Genomic DNA, 20,200 nt, shown 5'->3' with positions numbered 1-20,200 from the left:
CTTTTCAACTTTCTATTAAAAAAAAAAAAAAAAAATTAATTAGGGGATTTTAATAAAGAAATTTGGAAAAAAATGTTTCTTCAGCAAATCAGCATATTAGAATCATTTCTTAAGAATCATGTGACACTAAAAACTGGCGTTAAAATTCAGCTTTATCATGACAGGAATAAATTACATTTTAAAATATATTATATATAGAAATTACAATTAAATTGTATCAATATTTCACAATATTATTGTTTAATTTTGATTTAAAAAAACAGCAGCTTTGAGCATAAAGCTGCAATTTTGTGAGTTGTTTACAGCTAAAGTGTATTCTGAGCTCTGATTTTCTTCTCAAGAACATCTCATTTGGTGCAGAACAGCTTATCCGACTCATACCTGCCGATCACAGCTTCTAAGAGGCTTGTAATGTGTGGAAGTACATGACATTCCTGCCAAAACTGAATGTCTGAGCTAAATAGTGTCAACTTTGTTCACTATCTGGGACAAGAAAGAGTTTTATCCAACTTATCTGGAGATTTGATTGTGACACTGCAGTTTTGCATTCCCACATTCAACCTGGAAAATAACAACTTGCAAAACAACCAACCCCTGTTATGTTTCATTCACAGTGCAACAGCAGTTAAATTAAAAATGAAAACGTGAACAGCTATAGCAATGATATAAGCATTTGTATTTGTTTTTCCTATTATTGTTCCCAAACTAAACTGATTTGCCACTGAAAACCATCAAATCTATTTTCAATTTCAATCATTTCAGCAGAAGCAGGAGTTTGTTTATCAGATGTTCAGAGAAATGGCATGACAAAGACTGTCTACTCAAGTGTCAGAATCATTCCATTCTATTCAGTTTGTCATTTTATTTTATGATTGTTTTTTAAAGCTTACTCCAAACATTTGTGCCTTGTGTCTAGCCAAAAAGAGATTCTGATTATTCACAAAGAAATTGGGTGCCAAGTGGTACACAGAGTGTATATACAACCCATTACATTGCCTTTAGCAAAAAATAGTTCAACTATACAAATGTTCAAACAGGTCTGTTCTTTACCATCATATTGTCTGGTCTCTGAATCAGTTCTGACCTTGCAACAAACACTCCCAGGGGAACCATGAAGAAACACCTTGCCTGATGTATAGCTTACAGTCTAATTATAATATATAGATTGCCATACATAACTTTCACAGACAGAAAACCTTTCGGATTTATTCACCTTTGATTTGTGTGCTAAACCTCAAAACCTAACATCACGTCATCAAACCAGTAAAGGAAGGCAAAATAACTACCAATGGAGATGCAGACTAAATAAAGGTACACATAACAGTAATGGCTGTGTAGCATTTGACTAACTTTATTTTCCAATGGACAGCTGTCAGCAACAAAGAAGTGTGGAATGATTCAGTTGAAATACGCTCCATATGGTACATGTTTCACTTACGCTGAGGTTTGAATTCTGCTGCCGTCAAAGTATCACAAGTGAATTTATGATGGTCTCCAACTCCAAAATCTAACTTCAGTGTCAGATTCTAGGCTTTCATCCAGAAAGATCAGGGATTCTGGAGAGAAACATTCCCAGCGTGGAGAAGCTTGACGATAGACAATACCAACTTATCTGTTTTGTATGCAATAGCATACAGATAACATTCCTAGAGACTCTCATTAGCAGAGATATAGTTGCGCCAATGAAGCTTCGTAAAGGACACTGAAGCACTGCCTGAACCACGTCACAATGGGACACTGGCTCCAAAATTGGCAGGGGGATGATCTAGAATTACGCTACAGTTCTTTTCTTAAACCCTCTTCTTTCATAACGGCCTCTCAATATGAAAAGCTCTTATGAAAGGGGGTACTGCCCAAGTTGCCACCTTATCAAGTGGAACGTGGCAGCCGTTTAAAATCCAAACAAAAGGTCAAGATGAAAACCGTGGGAAAGGAGTAAGGATGATGTTTGTGTATCTAGCCCAGACCGAGGAGGAATCTGCTGACATTTTTAGCATTTTCTGCACTGAAGTTAAGGGAACATGTGGTAAAATGTGCTAAAAGAAGCTGAAAACTGAGACTGATCTAGCCCAAAGGCACATTCACACTAAGAACGATAACTATAACGATAACTACATTCACATCCACACCAATTATAAGTGAGCTATTTAAGATCAAATGGATGCTTCTTTCACTGATTTTATCATTCATCAGCTGGAAAAAATAATTCTGAAAGTGATTCCAATGTTATTATTCCACTGTTTCGTTATCGGTATAGTTGTGGTGTGGACTTGAATTAGAAAGATTATTAAAACTTTGTGGTTATAGTTATCATCCTTGGTGAATCACCCTTAACATAACGTCATATTCAGGCACAATGTGACAAAAAAATTATAAACCCCATCTGTTCCATATTAATATGGGACAGCGACAAAAAACAAGGCACAGCAAAATCTCGAAATAGCACACATTTGGCAAAAACATTACAGTGCAGAGCTGTGACACCACTAATAGTTCAGCTTCTGAGAAAACGTTGGATGCAAATGTCAGCGACCATGGTGTGGACAGGAAGTGCTAAAAGCCCCCAGTCGTGTTCACCATGGGTGGCTAACAGGACATTGCTTTAACAGGAAACATGTCAAAATAAGCATGATGGTGGTGAGGTTTTGAGGGAAAACAGTTCATATAAAAACAGCTCATAACAGAGAAAGAGTTCATATAAAATATATATACCACATATATCACACCTAAAGGAAAATGGGATCATGGGAAGTGCATACAACAGTCATTGAACTACAACCAATAAAAATGTTATAGCTCAAGGTAATAAATATTGTAGTAAATCTGCACATCAGGCATGGTCATGTAGTGTAACATGATTTTAATCAATGCCTGTGTCCTTGCTTTATGTCCATCTGCCCGAGGATAAAATATGGACACAGCAAGCTGTGAGACCCGTCGATGCTCAGCCTCGTCCTTCCCAACAAATCAGACACATACTGAGTGATGCTATGCATATCTTTACAGACACGACAGAAACCATGACTTTGTGTGTGTGTTCATCAACAAACTTTTTGTGAATGCATTTTAATGCTGATTACAGTATAGGGGTTACCACACATACTTCAGACATGTTGAGCTCTGATGTTTATTTAGGTAAACCCAAATAATTTTCTATCTAGCAATGCACTGGCGATACAAAGCAATCCTTCTGCTTGTACTTGGACTGATCATTTTTACATCAAAACTCACAGTACTGATTATCTGACTTACTGCATATATAAAATTCTTCACAGAACTGCCAAGCGATGAATTGTGTGCCTGAATACGATTTATAAAGCACTTCTGTTCAAGAAAAGAGTGGCCCTTGCACCTTGTTATGAATGCAATCTATCATTATACATTGCTCACAAAGCATTCTTCATGTCAGACTGAAAGTATGGATCACTTCCATCTACATAACTAATGATTGAAGTCAATGATGACGAATGCCAGGAGCTAAACCCTGCCTGTATGCATTTTGGCTCTAATGAAACTGCCAGGTTTAATAAAATTCCCGTCTCAAGGTCTTCACAAAGACAGATGTTACAATTCAAGCTCAAGCTATTTACATTTAAACAGTAAATTTGGGCATATTGAAGGACAGATATATTGTTACAACAATAGCTTCTAGTTACGTCATACGTCGTTAAAACAGATTTACTATTTAATGGGGAGGAATGTTTTCATTTCAGGGAACATCTGATTGGACAAATCTCTTTGTAGTGTAGGATGAGCCAACGATATTTTTGATGCAGTTTTCCGAAGAAATTTTAAATGCATACACAGCTGTTCAAATGTTTGTTTGTTGGTTGGTTGTTGTTTTTTTATTAATACTTTTATTCAGGCTAGAGACAAATTAAATTGACAGTGACCGTAAATGCACTTAAAATGTTGCAAAATATTTTATTTCAAATAAATGCTGTTCTTTTGAACTTTGAATTAATCAAAAATCCTGAAAAAAACGTATCATGGTTTCCATAAAAATATTAACCAGCATAACCATGTTCAACACTGATAATAATAAGAGACGTTCCATAAGCACCAAATCATAATATCAGAATAATTTCTGAAGGATCGTGTAACACTGAAGACTGGAGTAATGATGCTGAAAATTCAGCTTTGCATCCCATGAATAAATTACATTCTAAAAAAAATATTAAAATAGAAACCGTTTTTTAAATTGTACTAATGTTTAACAAGAGTTTTCTGTATTTTTGGTCAAATAAATGCAGCCTTGTTTAGCATAAGAGACTGCTTTCGAAAACATCCCACAATTTTAAGTGGTGTAGGGTACATCTCTTAAAAGTGTATTTTCTCAATGTTTCAGAGAATACTAGCATACACACAACCTCAAATCTAATATACATGCACTAAAAGCCACAAACTACAATTTACATTTTACAAGGCCTTTAACTCAACTGTAGTAGAGGCAGAGAGCACACATCTCCTGCTCTCAGTGTTGAACGATGATGCAGCACTGTCACAGGTTAATGCAGGCACTTTCATTAAAGCAAGAGATCAGTCTTACAGTAGGAGGTAAAGAAGATTACCATGGCTTTGTTCGCATATTCATTAGCTACTGTCACATCTGCTGGATCTCTGAAATATAAATGTACAGTAAACAATCAATTAATTGATTATGCGGCTTATCCGATTGTGAGGGCCTGATTTTTTATCTGCTTCTGTATTGTTTTTTAGTTCTACAGACAAACAAATTGATCCTATAGGCTACCTGCACTGTGCTATTTCACGCTCCCCTGTGCTCTTCTGACCTTAGAGATTACAGATCCTGTGGAAGGAAGGTTTGCATGCTTTTTGTGTTACGCTGTGCTATATCATACCGTTCTATGCATGGTTACGTCCTGAATGAGACTGAATGAGCGATATAGAGCTGTGCTGCCGTCTCTGTGGCCAACAAGGACTGTTTGTGCTGACTGTGCACAGCATCCTGACCTTAGTGATTCTGCAGAGTGGATGTGAATAATGAGATGATCCCTTTGAATGGACAACAACAGCTCAGCCACAAGAGAGCGAAAGAGAAAGACAGAGGGAGCCGAGAGATGCTCCTTATGTGTATTTAAGCTACAAACAGACACCTCAAAACGGTGCCACAATAAGTTCTATCACCATGGCAAAAGTTTGAGCAAAGCATGCTAACTGTACTGTCTTTGGCTGCACTGATGAGCACAGAACACTATTTAGAGTCCCAACAGAGGAGACAAGAGAGCAGTGGATTTATTGATTTATTTACTGTATATAATGTTGCTACCCCACAGAACTAATATAAACATGCAATTTATTTCCCAGCTGTTTACCTTCACAGACATAGCTGACTGTTTTTGTAACTCGTGTGTGTTTTTAACATAAACTTGTATGCATTTGACAGTTTAAGTGCAATAAGACATGAAAGAGAACTTAGTTTAGTACTCACATGCCATGTGACAGCCGCTTTCTGTGCATAGGCTTCGGATGTGTGTGCTCAGAAAACCTATATCAGAAGTTTAAACTAATATGGTTTAAAACGCATGATTTCAGCACGATAGATATGATCATCAAAACCAAACAGTGTGTTTCTGCTTCCACTCAAAATAGGCATTTACAAAATGATATAATAAATTATCTGTGGGGTATTTTGAGCTGAAACGTCGCAGACACATTCTGGGGACACCTTATGGGGACAACTTATATTACATATTGTAAAAAGGGGCATCCCTTTTAGGGGTATAGGTCTCCTTTAAAAATCCTGCTACTCATACACTACCTGTCAAAAGTTTGGGGTCAGTAAGATTTTTTTTTTTCCAAAAGAAATTAAGTTTTATTCAGCAAGAATGCATTAAATTGTTAAAACTGGACGTTTTTAATGTTACATTTCTATTTCAAATTAATGCTGTTCTTTTGAACTTTCTATTCACCAAAGAATCCTGAAAAATGTATAATAGTTTCCACAAGAATATTAAATAGCACTGTTTTCAACATGATAATAATGCAAAATGTTCTTAAAGATCAAATCACCATATTAGACTAATTTTGGAAAGATTATATGACACTGAAGACTGGAGTAATGACTGCTGAAATTCAACTTTGCCACAAAAGGAATAAATTCATTTTAAATTATAATAATATTTCAAAATATTACTGAAAAAAAAAAATCTTACCAACCCAAAACTTTTAAACAGAAGTGTAACAATATAAAAAACAACAAATTGTGGACATTGTGGACATAGGCGGAGGCTTAGCCTTCCCCTGGCCACGGGGACTTGAATAGTGTCGATTGCAGCATTAAATTAAGATCTGCTCATGTTGCACCGAACAAATGCCTTGTTTGTAATGGGTTTTCATGTTTTTGTCTCGTCGCTCCGGCCGGACACGGCATCAACCTTATGTGAGGGGCGTAACATTTCCGTCTCACGCTTGAGGTATTCGGCCAATCACAACTCATTGGGTAGCAGGCCAATCACAGCACACCTCGCTTTTTCAGACCGATGAGCTTTGTAAAAATCGATGCGTTTCAAAAAGGCGGGGCATAGAGGAGAAACAATAATGTACAGTATGTGGAAAATAATGTGTTTTTTTAACTTTAAACCGCATAAACACATTTCATTACACCAAATACACAAAATAATGTTCTTTTTAGCAGCATCATACGACCCCTTTAAATTGTAATCACGTTGAATACAAATTCAGTCCCATTAAACATTTTTTTTAGCCTACATGACACCCATGTCTGGTTCTTGCCTAAAAAGACGGGTTTATGATGTTTAATACATTTGGCTGCTTTTAGCCTTACCCTGGAGTTGGTTCACCCTCCGCCTATGATAATGGACAAATAAAATGTTTGACGCTAATTGGGTCATGATTTAAGATTAATTTTAATGCACTAACTTGATTAGTTTAAAATATTAACTACTTTTACACACCAGTAGCTTTAGTGTCAAACAAACTACTGTGTAAATTCTCCTGTCCAGATCGCAAAGCTGATCCAGTTGGCTGGGAAGAGATGACAACAGTTGGTATGGTGGGAAGCAAGCAGCAAAATCCCATGGTGCCGTTTCCATGGCAACTATGATGCTTTGCTAATGGCAAGGGAGTCTAAACGTCAGGCCCTCTGTGGCAGTCTGTGCATGTGTGTGTGTTACGTGAGGAGAGAGAAAGAAAAGGAGAGGGGGAGAAAACGACAGACAGTGAGCAGATTGGCTCAGTGTGCCTCTCACAGGCGAAACTGAATGGCGGGAGGTGAAGGACGACCACGCATCAAAGAAAGGCAAATAAAATTACTGTATCATAAACAACATTGCAACTCCCTCGCCGTGCAACCAAATTGCCACTAATATTATAATTGCAGCCTACGTATTTTCAGTAACCATTTAAAGTAAACTGGAATTAATGTAATACACTACAAGAAGCAAAAAGACGACGCCCATTTCCTGATTTATCTGAGGGTGAACTCCGCAAGATTGCAGCTGCGACTACAATAGTAACTATGTCAGTTCCACAGGGAGCTGTGAGCTCTGCATACAGTCAGGGAAGTCAGCGTGTGATCCACACTAAATAAAAGACGCTCTGACCCTACATACACAAACAGAAGTGCTTTGAAAATAGACCAGCGGTAGGATTACAGTAAGAAATTGGGACTTAAAATACATCTGGTAGCTAGGCTGCTTGTAATAATCTAGAGCATGTGTGTTTTAAAGTACATTTGCATGCTAGCGTGTTGTCTGGCACATTATAACGCAGCCGCAACTGCAGAAACTGCCCTCATGAAGAGGGTTACACACTCTTAAAAATAAAGGTTCTTTATTGGCATCTACGGTTCCATGAAGAACCTTTAACATTCATGGAATCTTTCCATTGTACTAAATTGTTTTTCACAGTAAGAAAAAATGGTACTGTTCACTGAAAGCTCTTTTGGGGAACCCAAAATGACGCTTCTGAGGCATCCCTGTGAAAACCCCCTTTTGAAAGCTTTATTTTTAATAGTGCAGAACACTCTTTCATCCCTAACCCAGATCATGACCAGTCATCTCTTTTCCAACACCTCCTGCGTGTGTCATTTGTTCTGAAGTCGGGTGGCGGGATGTCTGGCATAGCACTGTAGGGCCACGAGGTTGAGGACGAGTCTAATTACATTCAGGGTCTAACAGCAGTGCTCCACATGTGTTCTCTGGTCTGAATTTCAATAGCAAGTAGAGAGAGAAATGGGCTTTCGAATCTAGCACACTTAAATTAGGCCTCAGCGTTGAGAAACTGCCAGGAACGAGGCCTACAGAAACAATCCGTCATATGCAAACTCTTCAAATGCTTTCAAAAGGACAGCAACCAAACCAAAGGCAAATCTTTTTTCCTGAAACGAATGAGACCTCTCCCAAGACCTTTTGCGGAATCGCCAATTAATTAAGGTGATCGGTACATCTGCTCTGCTAAATGGCATTCAGCATCAATCGATATTGGCTGTACTCTAGCACATGCTGCGGTTTCAGACGAAGCTGAATAATACATAAGGTCTACCCCACCTACAGTTGTGTATCGGCATTGTGCCAAACGCCATGCAATGCATCTCTCTTTCTCTAGTGCACAATGTTATATGCTTTATGAGCAGCATTCTCTCTTACAAAACGATTTTTTTGTAAGAATTTAATGGAACTAAAAATTTCCCTTTAGTGAGTATTAACGCCTGATGAATTGTGGCGACTTGCAGTAACAATAATCTTAGTCACTATGGTATTTTGAAACTATTTATGCGCATTTCACAAATAAATCTCTATTGTGATTGAAGCAGTCAATATGTGGTCCACAAAGCACATCATCACAATCAATCCATTCCTCCCCACTTATGCCAATCAATTTGTTGCAGTACACCATGTTTAGGAGAGTACTGTGGTGTTTTTGTTGAGTTAGTGTTTCACGATAAAAGTAGTTACATCCAAAGGGCCTTTAACCCCATTGTACCCTATCATACAGAACTGTAGCTACATATGAGGGGTAAATCTTATTCAAATATATGTATATTTGGTTCAAATTTGATTAATGGAATAATATGTTAAAATGATAATACTGAAAAGCTAGAATTTCTTATACACAAACTGGTCTAATGAAGAACACAAATATTAGATTTTTTTAAACATCTATTTCGTTATAAAAAAATGAAAATGTTCTATTGTGATTACTTTGGATTTAAGACAATGTCACAATTTAAAGGCCCCAAATGCAAAAAAAAACGCTCCATTTCTATACTTAAAATGAGTGTCCAAAACAACAAAAGAGCTGAGTGGATGGTAAGTGACCTGTTTAAAATGTTCATCATCCGCTTTCATATTCTCTAAAGAAAAGCATAGCATACAGTAGAATTCGCGTTAGTATATCATCCAAAACTAAAACACCGAACTCTATGAGGTCACGTGACCCGGCAGCAGCTCCAGCCAGGGAGAGATGGAAGCGGCTGCTGCGCTACTCTCTCCTGTTTAAATCGCGTTGGCTCGAGGTTTCAGAGCACATCACCACTGCAGCAACCCCCACCCTCCTCCTCCTCCTCCTCCGCCACCTGCTTCCACATGCACGGCTACAGGAACTCTGCATCCCTGCGCATAGAGCAACTGCTGCAGCATCCCTTCAGCGGACTCGCCACCGGCATGTTTTAAACACCCAGCACTCTAAATTAACGATCCAATGGAAACTCCACGACCGACGTCTTCTATTACAGAGTAAACGACCTCATCGCTGCAGTAAGCACTGATTGTGACCGTAAATCGAACGCTTACGGTCTTTATAGTGCATATAATTACCCAGCAAGTGTTGTAAACACGTTTTGCCAAGTCGTGGAATGGTTGCGATAACATTTAATCCTACGACAAATGTAGAGATGCTTAACGTAATAAGTTTTCACAATGTTGCATAAACATTGGTTGCTAGCAAGTGCTCTTCCGCGGTTTTAGGGGCAGATACTATATATAGGCTACCTTCTTAAAAATGTTAGCTTACACCTAAATGTCCTCAAGACATTATTCTCACGAGGTATTTTCAAAACTTTTCAGACATCCTGAGGTAAAAGTGTTACCTCAGAAAACCTGTCCTCCTGTCAAACTCTCTGTGCGTTCGCAGCTCGTTTTCGTTTCAACCATTCAAACATCCATTCTTCCATTCACAAAGACGAAACGATATCAATAATCACGATGAAATGTTTGTCATTTTTTCAAACATATCTGCCACTGAACTAAGCCAGTTTGTAGGCTAAGCTGAAAAAAAGACGTTACTCGTTCAGACGTCTCATTGAAATGTAAAGATTAAAACATTCCATGTTGGATTTTTTATAGTAAAGAACCCTTATTGACGTTCTAATATTCGTGGTGTGGTTTCTTGGACTTTCTTCAGTGTGACGTTACCTGACTGCAACGTTGTGACATGTAAAAATGTTTGGTGCTTGCTGGCAACCTGCTTCCATTAGTAGCGCTTTAAAGGGTTAGTTCACCCAAAAATGAAAATTATGTCATTAATTACTCACCCTCATGTCGTTTCAAACCCGTAAGACCTTTGTTCATCTTCGGAACACAAATTAAGTTATTTTTGATGGAATCTGAGAGCTGTCTGACCCTGCATAGACAGCAACGCAACTGAAATGTTCCCAAGTCCAGTCCAGACTGAAAGTGTTTACGTCCAGCAGATATTCTCCAAAATGGCACCAGGGTGATGCGGAGGAGATGAATTGTTGAATAAAGTCTTTTCTTTCTTCTTTTGTGCACAAAACGTATTCTCGTAGCTTCTGGTTTGAAACGACATGAGGGTGAGTAATTAATGACAGAATTTTCATTTTTGAGTGAACTTAAGCCTTTAAGAAGGCCTGGCTCAGCCAATTGTAATTATTGATAAGGACGTCGGTAAAAAAACCTCTCCGTCCCTTCCTTCAAAACAACTGTGCTCCCAGCATCCCATTCAGCGCGCATGACTGAATCTGTGTTAATACGTTTTCTAAGCCGTTTCATAACAAGAATTCAGTTAAAGCCAGCTTTAATCCACCTCGCTCACCAGCCTGTGGCCTCCATGAGCAAAAACAGCAGCCATATCGACACAGATGAGGCTATAACAGGTGCCAAAACACAAACAGCATACCATTACAGCTTAAAAATAACGAGTATCACAGACGGCACGTTAACGCGATCTGAATATTAATTACACCCACACTGCTGTACATCTATGGGAATTAATCCATGTATGGCTGCGTCGCGTAACATCTACCCACCAGTCATATTTACATATCAAAAGCCGAATCCATATTGGGAAATACCGTTTAATAACACAAGACTTATGTTTAGTATGTCCTCTAGGCGAGAATTATGAATCTAACAGCATATTCTGCTAGTAGAAAAGATGCATTCCCTTATTTGGCGAGTCATTGCTGCAGGCCGGCGTGTTGATACACTGTCATTTGGCACTGCAAATAAACGCAGCGACCACTGTGTAATAGTACGCTGGGAAAATGAATTCTGACGTTATGTGTGCGATATTTTGTCACCCTAAAGCGAAGCTGGCAGTGATGAATCTGACTGGCATGTCAACAAAAGACAGGGTGACATTCCACCAGGGAATATCTCTGGCTTTAGTGCATTTGATCAAGAAATCAATTCTCATATGACATCATCTTATGCGCGCTAAATAAAACATGCGTTCAATACACTCTATGCAGATGCTTACCAGTTTTAAAACTGTCTCCACGATATCTCTGTTGCTAACCTCCCCGACTTGGATCAAACCGATGAGCACGGCGAATTTCATCTTGATATTCCGGATCGGAACCGAGGGGTTTATCACTCCGGCCGGTAGAACCACGGCGCCCGATCCAGACACCATCATGTCCCCGGTAACGGAGCCCGTTACGACTTGCTGCCCCGAACCCGGCGGTGCTGCTGCTGGTGTGGGGGCTTCTCGGTCCGTGAGCGAGGCGGAACCCGGTGCCAAAACCGGTTTCTCGCTCGACATTTCCGACCCGAATCCCAAAAAGGAGCGGTCGCCTCGGTCTCACCTGCTTTTGTATCACCGAGCACTGAGCAGCAGCATCAAACACAGATGAAAACGGAAAATTCTAGATCAGGTGTCCTCCTCCGCCGAGATCTGCACATCCAAACCCGATGCTCGCGGCCGTTCAGAGGGATGCACAGGACGAAATCACGTCTTGCGTTTGGCGAAACGGTCCCTCTCTCCTCCCGATGTCAGCCGAAGATCGGTGCGGTGTCGGGCTGTGTTGTCTTTCTCAGGACGCCATATTGACGCCCCCTGTCTGCGGGAGCGCTCACCACGCCTGCGTGCTGCTGCCCGCCTGTCAATCAAAAGCTGGGAACCAAGCAGGAGCACGTGCGCGCGTCCCGCTAGTAGGTGTCCCAGCATTATGCAAATCAGATTAATGTAATGTAGACTATAAAATTATAGCGGGATTATTTTGGACCGTTAAACAGTTGTAAATAATGCCTTTGTCCAATGATGTAATCATAATGTGACGTGCTCTCTGACTCTTTCACACAGGCTACCTTGAATAAATATTTCTCAGGGTTTATTTTTGAAATCCATATTCCATATAGACGCATGCATTAAAGTATTGGCTGCCATGAAACAACTGTAACTGACCATGAAAAAAGGAGAAAAAAAAAATTTGTTGTGAACACACCTTTTGTTGAAAAATATACTGTATGTTATAAAAATAATTAGGCTATATATGTGATCCTGGACCACAAAACCAGTCATAAGGGTCATTTTTTTTAAATTGAGATTAGGATAGGACAATATTTGGCCGAGATAAAACTATTTGAGAATCTGGAATCTGATGGTGCAAAAAAAAGATCTAAATATTGAGAATACATAATACACATTTGATTATTACTAATCAAAAATTAAGTTTTGATATATTTACGGTAGGAAATTTACAAAATATCTTCATGAAACATGATCTTTACTTAATATCCTAATGATTTTTGGCATAAAAGAAAAATCGATAGGCAAATTTTGACCTGTATAATGTATTTTTGGCTATTGCTACAAATATACCCGTGCAACTTATGACTAGTTTTGTGGTCCAGGGTCACATATATTCTTTATATATATTCTTTTTTATCATGTATTATGTACACCTTTTGTTGAAAAAATAATGTTATTTAAATAATATATTAAAAAATATAAAATAAAAATATAATAATATGAATACATTTTTTGAATAGATGTTTTAAAAGTCCAATCATCTGTGCAGCTGGTTTTTTGACCTTTGTTGTTACTGAGATCTTCAACTTGACTGTAAAATAAGTGCAATTTGTGAAAACTTGCCTTTATTAAATTGCATTATATCAGCCACCCTGCTCTAGGAACCAGCACCGGCCTTAACTCACATAATATGAAGACTACACACAAAACACATGACTAACAGTTTTTTCTTCTTCGCTATGCCTGCCATTGAAGAGAACCTTGCTATTGTGATGTTTTAATTTTAACACTGCAGCAGAAAGCTGTGAATGGGGACGTGAGCTCTCCTTCACTCAGAAGGACACGAGTCCTGCCTCATTTTGGCACGAGCCTGGATAGCGGTTTAAAGTCAGGCTGAATGAAAGTGAGCTTTTGCTAAGCCCTCTCTTCTCCCCTGTCCCTTTCTTCTCTCTTTATTTCTCTTTTCTCTCTCTGTCTCTTTCTCTCTCACTCACCCATCCGCTTGCATCCCGTTCTCTCAAAATAGAATAGATCTTTAACAACAAGCTATGCTGACATACAAAATTCTTATATAAGGGTCTGCTATAGGAGACAAATCCTAAGATAGCAAAACTACGAGCTAGAGCTCACACTTCCCATTCAGCTTCTCATTTAGAATTCTATAACACTTTTAAAAACCTGATTTGCAGATGTATAGACCATTCATGGGTATAGAAATAATTTTAAGGTGTTTTGAAGGTTTGATGTGAAGTTTTATTTGACTTTCTCTTGCTGATAATTTCCTAATTTCCTTAAGTCCCTTTTCTATCTCTCTTTACCAGCAATCCCAGCCCATGAAAGTAGGATAAAAAAATGTAGAGAGATACAATTCCTTTTTTAGTGGAGGGGAGATGAATATATGGAGTGAGGGAGAGGAGGAGGGGTGGAGAGGGGGATGGGCTCTGCTCAGAGGAGGAGGGGAACAGAAGGGACCAGCAGCTGGATAGTGAGGAAGAGTCTTCAGCCAATACAATGGCTGACAGGAGGCTGAGTCTGCATTCACAGCTTTACGTCCAGGTGTTTAAACGTGAGAGCGATTTGTGACGTCAGCTGTAAAGGAAAGTTATTTCAAAGGTGGAGCAGATTGATAAAAGATGAGTCACGTTTTTGTGTGTTCTGTAGCATGCCAACCTTGGTTACCACTTTTATTATATGGATAAAAGTTAAATGCAAGTAAAGTGAATAAGGTTTTTGCGTTTTGTGAACCATGGAAGACAGATAGTCATACATGTTTGGAACAACATGAGGGTGAGTAAATGATGACAGAACTTTCATTTTAGGGAGAAAACTATCTAAAGAGTGAAGCAGAACTACTTTTCTGTTGAGGAAAAGTTTGAGACTTGGCCTCTCAGTACGAATGCACTGGTTGGCTGAGAGAATGTCATAAATGCATAAACATACAGCACTACTCTGCTCCACATCTTCTGCCACAGGAGAGGAAAAGCCCCTTTATGTCCATATCAGGGATGAAAGAAGACTTCAGAAAGGAGGAGGGAGCTTTTACGTTTAAAATAGCTGCACCGTTCACCACTCGCCCACATCTCCCTGTTCCCATAGAGCGCGTGGGTTTGACAGACAGGTCTGTTCTCAGCTGGACTCAGAGCGCAACAACGGGAAAACACAAGAGCTGCTAAAGTCCATGAATTACACATTCAAATCTGAGAGAAACACTCTTACCGTTTCAAAGTACCAGAAAGTTATTGGCATCTATAGGTCCATGAAGAACCCTGGAACAGGTTCTTCATGGGGTAAAAATAGTTTTCCTTGCACATGGCAATGCAAATGCAAATGCACTGATAATATAGTTGTGGTGCAATTAAGTAGAATGAATCATCAGGGCATCTTTTGGTGCTGGTTTTTAATTTGGTCCAGAGTTCAACACATTCTAGTACAGTATATCACGCATATGCCCAGAGATTGTAACACATAAAATATAGGCATCAAGGGCTTTAAAACTGGCCAAATTTATTTCCAGAAAATTAAGAATCCGTAAGAGCAAGCATAAACAAATAAAAACCAAACAAGCCACTAAGCAAATGTAAACAGCATCTCGCAAGCAAATTCTTAATGAAGATTCAAATCAAACCTCTTAATGAAGTAATTTTAACATTTAATATGTGCATAATTGTCAGGATAATAATTTCACGAGTTCACCCTTACATCTAATCTGACAGCAAACAAAAAGCATATTTTGGCGTGCTGTCCTGGGGGAGGGCTCCGAGCCTGGAATATAGCCCGAACCCAGAGAACTCCCCCTATCCCTAAAATGACGGCAACCACAGCTGCCGGTTTTTTACCGTAAATTTTACGGATTTTTTTTTTACAGTGTAGGACAGAGGTAGGTAGGCTGCATATATATATATATATATATACATATTGTGCTAGTTAGGATGGTTAGCTAAATGAGTTACATCTGTGCCAAATTGGTTGATTGTGCTCCTGCCGAACCTTGTTAATAAAACATCATTTTATGTGCGTGTCTATTTATATACTAGTATATAACTAGTGCCAACATATTACAGTAAGGCAACAAAATGTTGTTTACTTATCTATCACATACGTTTGTTGTGGTATCATGAACAGCTGTTGGTTATCATGGGTCAGCAATGTCCCAGTGGGCATAGAACTAATGTGTGTGTGTGTGTGTGTGTGTGTGTGTGTGTGTGGTACACACCACGTGAACAGCAGGGTCCCAGCTGCTGTTGTACATTTTCATTCCATATGTGAATGGCTTGTGCAGACACAGACGTACATCATATATTTGTTTTGTATGCTGCATTACGGCAAGAAGATGGAATCTGCAGGTTTGGTGGAGAGAAGTTCATAAAGAACTAGAAGAAACAGAAGCAGTTTTCTTCAATGCTAACAGCCTGTCAGCATCACACGCCTCAACTCTGTAAACCGAGAGAAAACAGATGAGAAAATGCACAGTGACCAAGGAGATGTTCTTTTCCTAGAGGAGAAAGAGAGAGATGCAGGCAGACAGAGGCGGAGAAAGAGAGGGGGGAAAAAGGACAAATGACATCGCAAGGAAGAGTAGAGAGAGGGAGAGGACGGAGCGCTGTCACATCGCTGTTTCACCCTGTCCCTATATGTGAGATGCTCAACACTGGCAGAAGAAATGAACAGGCATGTTAGATTAAAGTGACGTCTACTACACACACACACACAGATTTGTTTGACTTCATTTCTGAGGGCATCACATTGACTTCTATTGTTTGTAAATTAAAATCAACATAAAAACCAGTTCATTTATCATATATATATATTATATACATCTGTTATATATAAAACTATCTAAATTTGTTTAGATATATTACATTATTATGCAATAATAAAAATGCACTTATGTGCATACAATTTTATTAAGATTTGGCCTATCTATAAACTTTTTTTCTTGAGTAATTTTTGTGTATAATTATTATTATATTATAAAATATATATCCTACTAGTATATGTATATATTCTCTGTCACACATGCGCACCCACACACAGACCTTTGTTTCAACACAAAAGACTTGTTAGTAAACCAACACTATTGTCACTTTCACATCAAAAGTGCTAAACAAAGGTCTTATCTGCTTTCGGTTGTGTGATTTTCTGCATGTACTCTTTCATTCCCATTTGTTTCTCTCTTTAGTACTGAGATGGATGACTTAAAGGATCAGTTCAAGACCAAATGTTTATATGTTCCTCACATAATGTTATCATATGACTTACATAATACTTTTAGTGCTTTTTTTTGGTAATTTTAGAGCTGGACAGCAACAGTCCTCATTTACTTTTATTATATGAAACAGCCACGGTATTCTTCAAAAGCTCACCAGAAGAAAGAAACCCATATTAGAAGAGGGCAATCACTAGACCCTGTTTACTGGGGCATGAGCCCAGTAAAATATTACTGATAAATCCTTATGTGTCAATGGAGATTACAGTATAACAACATGAGCATCATTTTTCCTGACAATATTTCAGCAATCATGTCTTGTGGTTTCTATCAGCTGTTAAAAACTGGATGATGCCAGATTCGAGAATGAATCACTCTTGTGATCTAATCGCTCAAATGGGTTTGCAAAAAGGTCTGAAATTGTTTGTGATTCAGTTTGATTCATTTTGAAAGTTAACTCATGCACTGAATCATTTGGAGCAGATGAGGTTAATATTTGCCTATATACAGTGTACATTTTAGGAAACAAAATCTATTCTGTCGTTTGTCAGCGATGAAACCGGTCATCGCATGCAGCTTGTGAACATCTATACCGCTGGTAAAAACAAGCCATATCCCTATATTCATAACAGTAACAAAAAAAGGAGTATCAATATATGGGGACCAGTAATGATGAAGGCTAGAAACGCTCTGGGTTAAGAATGATATGAGATAATCAATTCTAATGTATTTTGGTACAGTAAATGTCATTAATTAGAAAAAGCTGCAAAGGGTTCATACCTTACTAACAAAAATGCACCAGTTACACTACTACAAGCACAAAGTTAATACCATAGTATATGTATATAGGACACATTCAACACCCTTTGGATTCCATCACTGTATGTCACAGTAATTTTTTTAGGAGGAACATAACAAGCACATCTTCTCTGAGCAGTCATGACAGCTACATATATCCCCACACACAGAGACTGAGTGTGACATACATCCACAGAGTTTGTATTTGAACCCTGTCAAGTGTCTGCTATCACAGAAACTCACAGAAGAGGCTCGGCCGGCAGTGTAAAATGTTCTGCTGATGAGAGCTCTAGTAATTGGTCACATCCTGGAGTGGATGTGATTCACAGGATGTGCGCGTGTGCCCGAGTGAAAGGCAGTCATCAGAAAAACCAGGCATAAGATGAAAAATACTTAAAACGGATGGACCGTTTCTCGAACAACACAGTGATTTCCAAGGAGACATGTTCTATTATTCCAAAACTGAAATCTTTGCATGACATACATTTGGAATAACAATGAGATTCAATCTCCATACTGTTTCCCAGGAATAACTGGATGTAGCAAAGCTTCTTAAAACGATTTTAAAACAAGTCTCCTATAACTGCACGTCAGCTCTAAAGCTTGTATTACAATCAGCAAATAGCATTACATTTCCTAGAAAATGATTTAATATGCTACTTGCGTCATTGACAGCATACAGCCACAGTTCGAGAGACGACGTGACTGAGAGAGAAAAGTGTGTTCACACATACGCACACAACCTGAATGTGTGTGTCGTCTGTTGAAGAGAAGCCATCAGATGGAGAAAAGGAGATAGGGCAATGAGTCATAGGGCAGCAGATGAGATGAATCCTGAATTCAGTTAAATCACCACATCAAAATCATGTACTATCCAGTCATGACTGCAGACCGTGATAGGACGAATCGCACACTGTGCTAGAATAACCCCGCCCACAACTGAATCTAATTGGTTCACAATCCCTTTCATTTTCAATTATGGCAATGTGCAGCAACACAATGTGATCCGCCACCTGATGCAACTGGATACTGCAGTTGAGTAGAAACAACTACTAAAAACGAACAGAAACTTGAAGACTTAAAATTGAAGTTTGCAATGTTGTGATTCACCTGATAGCTGGTTGATTTGATTCAAGGCTTATAATGCTTTAATGAAGACTTTTTAAAAATCCCAATGGGAAAGATAATACTTCCAGAACCAAGGCCGCTGAAAAAGTGGATAGGCACTGTTATTGTTTCTCTTTGCTGGTTATGGAAAAAAAACAATAAAGATTGAACTGAATTTTTCAGACCTGCCTTAATATTAAATTAAAGCGACAGTCCAAATCAAACCTGAAAATTCTGACATCGCCGACTCGCATGTCATTGCAGACCTTTATGACTTTCCTTCTTCAGTGGAACTCAAAAGAAGACATTTAGATGAATGCTGGTAACCAAGAAGTTTCTGTTCCCATTGACTTCAATGGCATGGACAAAAAATACAATGGAAGTCTCTCAGAATATTTTGGTTATAAAAATATTTTCTTTTGTGTTCCACAGAAGAAAAATATTCCTATAGGTTTTGAATGACATATTCCTTTACAAATGAGCAACTAAAAAACACATCATATAAGCTGTATAAAACAATAAATAACTGTAAATAAGACAACAAGAGAGGCTGTGTGGTTCATGATAGAAAGGGAAAATGATAATAGACTGATAAAGAAAAAGATTAAGTGCATGGTGAGGATGTTGAGCTCCCCTGCAATCCTGTCATCCAGATAGCCTGTGCATTGTGTGGGAAATGGAAGGAGAAACAAAAGAAAAGAAGAAAAGACGACAGAGGAGAGTGCTAGAGGGGCCAGGAGATAGTGAGGAAGTCAGTGACATGAACAAAATGGTAGCCAAGGCAACTGTATTTATGTCTTTTTTGTCTGTCTGTCTCTCTGGGGTTGTACGTAAATGTAGTTTTTTTTTTCTATGTATGTGTCTGATTTTGTCTTTCTCTCTCTGCATGTACATAGACATTATGGTCATATCCAGCCATCAAATTGACACTCTGTGAACTAAAAGCATGAGAGGCTAGAAATAAACAGGAGAGGAGGGGAAAGCGAGGTCATGCTTTATAAGGCAGTTTTCTTTACTCCAAATAAAGTGATACTTATTTTTTTTTTAATCTTTTTTTTTTTTTTTTTTAATCCTTGCTTTGCTTGCAGGGGCATATGACAGAAAGCTGGACAGTAATTAGCTGAAGGTTGTTGCTGCACATTGCTAATTGGTGTCATTTCTAAAATCTGTGTTTCCAGGAGAATTACAGGTGCATCTCAATAAATTAGAATGTCATGGAAAAGTTCATTTATTTCAGTAATTCAACTCAAATTGTGAAACTCGTGTATTAAATAAATTCAATGCACACAGACTGAAGTAGTTTAAGTCTTTGGTTCTTTTAATTGTGATGATTTTGGCTCACATTTAACAAAAACCCACCAATTCACTATCTCAACAAATTAGAATACTTCA

The 20,200-nt window shown here is 38.5% G+C and overlaps 1 protein-coding gene across 1 annotated transcript in view; it reads right to left on the bottom strand.

Annotated features, from left to right (window-relative positions):
- Nucleotides 1–12,303, bottom strand: part of nbeaa (neurobeachin a) — a 132,362-nt gene extending 120,059 nt beyond the window's left edge. The window contains exon 1 of the mRNA XM_016483102.1: nt 11,704–12,303. Coding sequence (XP_016338588.1) covers nt 11,704–11,988 — 285 coding nt within the window. The 5' untranslated portion in view covers nt 11,989–12,303. The remainder of the gene's footprint in view (nt 1–11,703) is intronic.
- Between the last annotated feature and the right edge of the window lie 7,897 nt (nt 12,304–20,200).

This window comes from Sinocyclocheilus anshuiensis, unplaced genomic scaffold (assembly GCF_001515605.1).
Source record: "Sinocyclocheilus anshuiensis isolate Anshui unplaced genomic scaffold, SAMN03320099.WGS_v1.1 scaffold437, whole genome shotgun sequence".
Lineage (NCBI taxonomy): Eukaryota > Metazoa > Chordata > Actinopteri > Cypriniformes > Cyprinidae > Sinocyclocheilus > Sinocyclocheilus anshuiensis.
Note: the sequence above shows the minus strand (reverse complement) of the source record. Positions and strands in the feature narration are given on the sequence as shown.